Here is a 5078-nt window from a genome sequence, read left to right as displayed (position 1 = left end):
GTGTCGATGGTCCAAATGGTAATTGAAAACATTCACGCCAAATCCCGTGTTTACCCATCCAGGCTGATTTGCACTCCAGGACTAGACAGCTGCGAGATGAAACAAAACACTGTATGCTTTAAACACGTGTTGCCTGGAACCATTGGTTGGCGAGATTGATGGGCGTGTCGAAGGGTTGGGAATCGCACGTGGGGGCGGGGTGAAGTGAAACACACCTGTACAGATGTTACCAAAGTGAAGCCTGCCGGACCCTATAAAACGGGACAGAATCTCAGCGATGTCACAAGCAAACAGCCTCCACAGCAGAGTTATCTGACCTCTCCGATCTTGTAGACCTACTCACGTTGAACAGTCGCCATGGACAAATTCGTTGGAAAGTGGGAACAGACAGCCACAGAGAACATGGAAAACTATCTGAAGGCAACAGGTAAGTGACCTGTGTTGACAGGTCCCGAGCCGATGGATAGGACATGCAAAATTTTTTTTTGAATACAAAAAAGACATATTAATAAATAGTTATAATTATAGAGAAAAGGGGGGTGCAATAAGAGTTTTGTACTCATCATTGTCACAGTAAAGATGAAAAATTTGTCTTTTCGAAGATGAAAAAAAAAAGAGAATTTTTTATACCCAATTTTTATAGCTAAGGAGAAAAAAAATTATCCTTTTGAAGGCTCAACAAAAAGAGAATTTATTTATAGAGGAACGTACGTCCCAAATGGTTACTTTTCATTGGATGATTATCGCGAGGCCTGAGATAGTATTGTGGCCCCAATTAAATAAGCATATCAAAATCAGTTCTTAAGTGAAACCCAGTAATACTGTATTACCCTATACATGTAGCACTTATGCCGTATGAGCGATTCTCCACAAAGGTGACACAAGAGATTCCCAGCTTCCGTGAAGGATATATCCAACCCTAGCTAATTCGGTTTTCAGAGTTGCTTGAATGTATTAAATAAAAACGTTGACTTACTTTAACTGGGGACCATCAGCGTTTGAACGTAAATGTACACGTACCTCTACCGCTAGTTAAGTTTGCTAAATTTTTATAGATTCATTTACTTGTTTGAACATACATGTATCATAGGGTAAGCCCAAGGGATGATGCATGTTTGGTTTTACAAGCATACAGCATACCTTGTATCAATGAAGTACGTTATCTTGTCTGGCGCATTTCATATGAAAACTTGATCTTTGCTGAATGATCTATAATTTATTGTAACAGTAACTCTTCAGAAAAAAATCTCTGTTTTGCACCTTTTCAAAGACTTTTTTTCATTTTTACTCCGCCAATAATGAGTAAAAAAAATTGTTTAGGATCTCCCTTAAAAAGGCAGTTTTATACTTTTATTATGATTATAGATTAAAGTGTCTTTGTTGTATAAAGAGGTTTTTTTCGTATGCTCCTTCCATAGTTCCGTACTTTCTCATAAGCATTTCAAATACTTTTTTCTACATTCTGTCATGTAATGTAATACTCTATTTGTTTAGCGAGGATTCCCCACAGCCTAATGACCATTCAGGGTCTCCTCGACAACATGTGTACAAGACAAAACAAACATTAGTCATACATACAACTAATAGAAATGATACAGATAGACAATAGACCTAATAGATTATACATATATATTTATAATATATGCAAGAAAAAAATTTACTCTACAAACAACGAAACCATACCATATATAATTAATAATTAATTCTGTTTCTCTCATTTCTAAAACTAAAGTGGGCGTTTATAGAGTAGCAATTCAAATCAACTGAGAGAGAGAATAGAATAAAGGCCTGACTATTTTGTACTGCTGATTATGTTTCACAGCACTGTTTAAGAAGTAGTAATTATGCATTTGCTTTGTAGACGTTCCCGAATCTGATATTAAAAAGGCATTGGAATTACTGGGTTCCGGTTTGCACGAGACTATCGAAATTTCCGGAAATGACGTCACCATCACTGAAAGTGGCAACACTTCCAGCAATCAACAGGTGAAGAAAGGCACTCTAGGACAGGAAGTGGATTTCACATACCACTCAGGCCAAACCTGCAAGGTAAATCAATCTGTAAGAGTAATCTGATTGTTGAGCAGCTGCCTTGTTCACTCACTGATTATTTATCGTTGATCTGTCTTTATGCTGGGTGCAATGGCCCAATGTGGTCGCTGTGAGTTCAAGCCCAACCCATGCTGTCTTCCTCTGGATCCGTGCGTGGAAAGTATGGCAGCAACCTGCAGATAGTCATGGATTTCCCCGGCTCTCTGACCGGTTTTCTTTCACCACAATGTTGGCCGCCGTCGTATAAGTGAAATATTTTTGAGTACGGTGTAAAATATAAGCGTCAAGTCCGACATTCCTATACCATTCGTAGTCCGAAAAGGGCGTTCCAAGAAAGAAATACCTATCAAATAAATAAATAAATAAACCTCGAACGATGCAAATTGATTTATTTAATTTATTAAATAAGAACACAGAGCGTTTTAAAACGCCCTGTGTTTTATTCAGCGAACGGCCTGACAAGGACAACGATGATACCCCATATCCCATTTCATTATTTTGGGGCTAACACGATATTTTCCTTGTTTCAGTTGCTTTTCAGTTTGGAGGGTGGCGATTTAGTGGAGACAACAAAGGGTAAACACACCACACGGGTTGTACGGAAGGTCGATGGCAACACAATGACACATGTAAGTGCACATCAGCTGTTTTCGTTGTTAGAGTATAAGTATTTTTGAAACCGCACTCATTTTCTGACTGATTTGTTCTGCCTGCATGATTCACTTTGCAAATTGTTTGTTTGGAATATGTCAAACTGTAACGACAATTACACATGCTAAACTATGGTTTATTTTGTCTACAAGATGCAAACTTCTGCGGAAAAGATCCGTAATTTATACGGGAGAAGATTTCTACCCACACATTTTTAATGTTTGAGCGAAATATTTAGAACATGGGTAAACTTTGTTTAGTACCGGTTTTTAAAAAGTTTAATTCATTTTTTAGCTTTTGACAGCCGGTAACGTGACAGCAACGCGAACGTTCAAAAAACCGTGATTAGGTGGATGTGACCTAAGGAGGATAAAGAATCAAGAGAACTGCAATGTCAGACAACTGAAATCATGTTTTTCAAATCAGATGAATGTAACGTAATTTTCAGGAAATAAAAGTTTGATTTGTATAACTACGTGGTTTATATGTCAATTATTATTGAATGTACCAAAAATGCTCGTCTGACGTTTCCTTTGCGTCGCATAGAGGCGAATGCGTATGATTTCTGGGTATGGTTATGGGAAATATCTACTTACCTTCTCCTTAATCCATCCGTCTACTTTAACTCTCAGGTGTTATGAAAATTACCAGTCCGAAAAGGTGGGATTTGATGCGTTAATCGCTCAGATGGAGTTGAAAACAGGTTGAGGGATCAATCGAGTAGAAGCTTTGTGTGTGAGAGTGATCTCCCTTCGTTAAAATGATAGCACCTTATACTGACAACGTTTTATTGCCTCACAACCGGGATGACTGGTTCACTTTCGGATCCTTGCACAATCTGGACAAGTCTCCAGTAGCTTTATTTACGACGTGGATAGACGTCAGCTCTCACAGTTTTTTTGGGTAGCCTAGCAACCCAGCGTAACGTCTTAACAACGATGATCAATCATTGGGGTATCATATCAGTCTTAGAATGTTGTGTTTCATCCAAAAATTTCGAATAGTATGAACTGACCGACATTTCTTTACTCCTGGCCGTTGAGCAAACTGTAAATGAAAAGTAAACTGTTTTAGTCTGCCAAAAGTCAACATGGAAAAGTTTTATTTGTAGTATACAAATGAGAATCCGCTAGATGTAAATGATGGTGTCATAACATACCGATGTTTCCTGTTTATAAACAGGATTTACACAAACACTGGGCGCTGAAAAATGTCCATGAACTTATGACGCCGAATGCCCATGTTATTTTGAATTCCATGATGTGTATACAGTCACTCTAACCACAACAATGCCAAACTATACCGACGAAAGCAATCTCTTCGGGGAATTATTTCGCGAGAACAGAGGTCTTGAGTAATAAATGATACCACTAGTGTATAACAGCGCATGGCCTTCAGCGATGGTCGGGATTTTTTTGTTCTGCTAGTGGTTTTCGGTTTAGTTGTTAAAGCGTTGACAAGAATCATACTGTGTTGTTTATTTTGAAGACAAGAAAGCAACCATTTGTTACAAATCGGCTCGGTAAGTTACTGATTTGAGTGAAATGAGTCATTTTAGAACACAATGGAAATTTAGAGAAGGAATCTACATATTGTTGGAAGTGTATAGGTCATTATCGTCCACAACCACTAGCTAATTCTCCCAAATCCTCTGGTAAATAGATGAGATTCATACCTTTGCTATTTTGGTAAATTTTGTTAAAAAAACTAGTTTGTGGCGTTTTATGGTTTTAAACGTAATTTTGGTAAAATATTCCTTTTAGTTGATTACAAACATTATCTGAGTCAATATTCTCAATTTTAGGCGCGACATTATTGAAAAAAATGCTGAAGACTCTCTGCGTTTTTTCTTACCTTTGCAGAGACTCAACTACTGCTCTGCGCTTGATAAATTCAACTTACGGTGACCGAATTTTACCTAGGAATAATGTGACTTTTGCTTTGAAAGTGCAAAACAGGGATCAAAATTGTGGCACAGTATACTGCATAGTATGCATTTTATGTCCCAGGTCAAAGTGACTTTTGCCATAAACGCCTTTTTCCACATAGACTTTACGTGCGTAAGTCCTTCTACAGGTCATCGCCGAATCGGCGAACTTTGTGGTCGTGGCTAAGCTACTGGCATCCCCGTAATCAGCAAAATGTTAGTACCGACGATAACGGACGAAGATCTAAAGCCTGTCTAAGCTGCACAAGGCTATAATTTCTCATGGCTAACGGTATTATTTTTACAAAATCCACGTTTTGCTATTAATTCGTCTTTCATAACCAGCTTCTGAATCCTTGTGTACTATGATGAGCATAGGTCGGATGATATTGGAGCGCCAGCGGGGAATGTGATTACAGAAATGATGTGTACTGTACATCGATCAACG

At 38.2% G+C, this 5078-nt stretch overlaps 1 protein-coding gene across 1 annotated transcript; it reads left to right on the top strand.

Annotated features, from left to right (window-relative positions):
• Positions 1-310: 310 nt before the first annotated feature.
• On the top strand, positions 311-3106 carry LOC135476148 (fatty acid-binding protein, liver-like). The gene is made up of 4 exons (XM_064756069.1): positions 311-427; positions 1862-2049; positions 2583-2681; positions 2998-3106. The coding sequence occupies exons 1-4, from the start codon at positions 358-360 to the stop codon at positions 3046-3048; spliced, it is 408 nt and encodes a 135-aa protein (XP_064612139.1). The 5' UTR covers positions 311-357; the 3' UTR covers positions 3049-3106.
• Positions 3107-5078: the final 1972 nt, after the last annotated feature.

The sequence above is a fragment of the Liolophura sinensis genome, chromosome 10, assembly GCF_032854445.1.
Source record: "Liolophura sinensis isolate JHLJ2023 chromosome 10, CUHK_Ljap_v2, whole genome shotgun sequence".
In the NCBI taxonomy this organism is placed as follows: domain Eukaryota; kingdom Metazoa; phylum Mollusca; class Polyplacophora; order Chitonida; family Chitonidae; genus Liolophura; species Liolophura sinensis.
This window is presented reverse-complemented; position numbering and strand designations above follow the sequence as displayed.

Coding starts and splice junctions, on each gene's coding strand:
- LOC135476148 (XM_064756069.1), top strand. CDS start 358: ATGGACAAATTCGTTGGAAAGTGGGAACAGACAGCCACAGAGAACATG. Junction 2,050..2,582: donor ACTCAGGCCAAACCTGCAAG/GTAAATCAATCT, acceptor TCCTTGTTTCAG/TTGCTTTTCAGTTTGGAGGG. Junction 2,682..2,997: donor ATGGCAACACAATGACACAT/GTAAGTGCACAT, acceptor TTCATTTTTTAG/CTTTTGACAGCCGGTAACGT.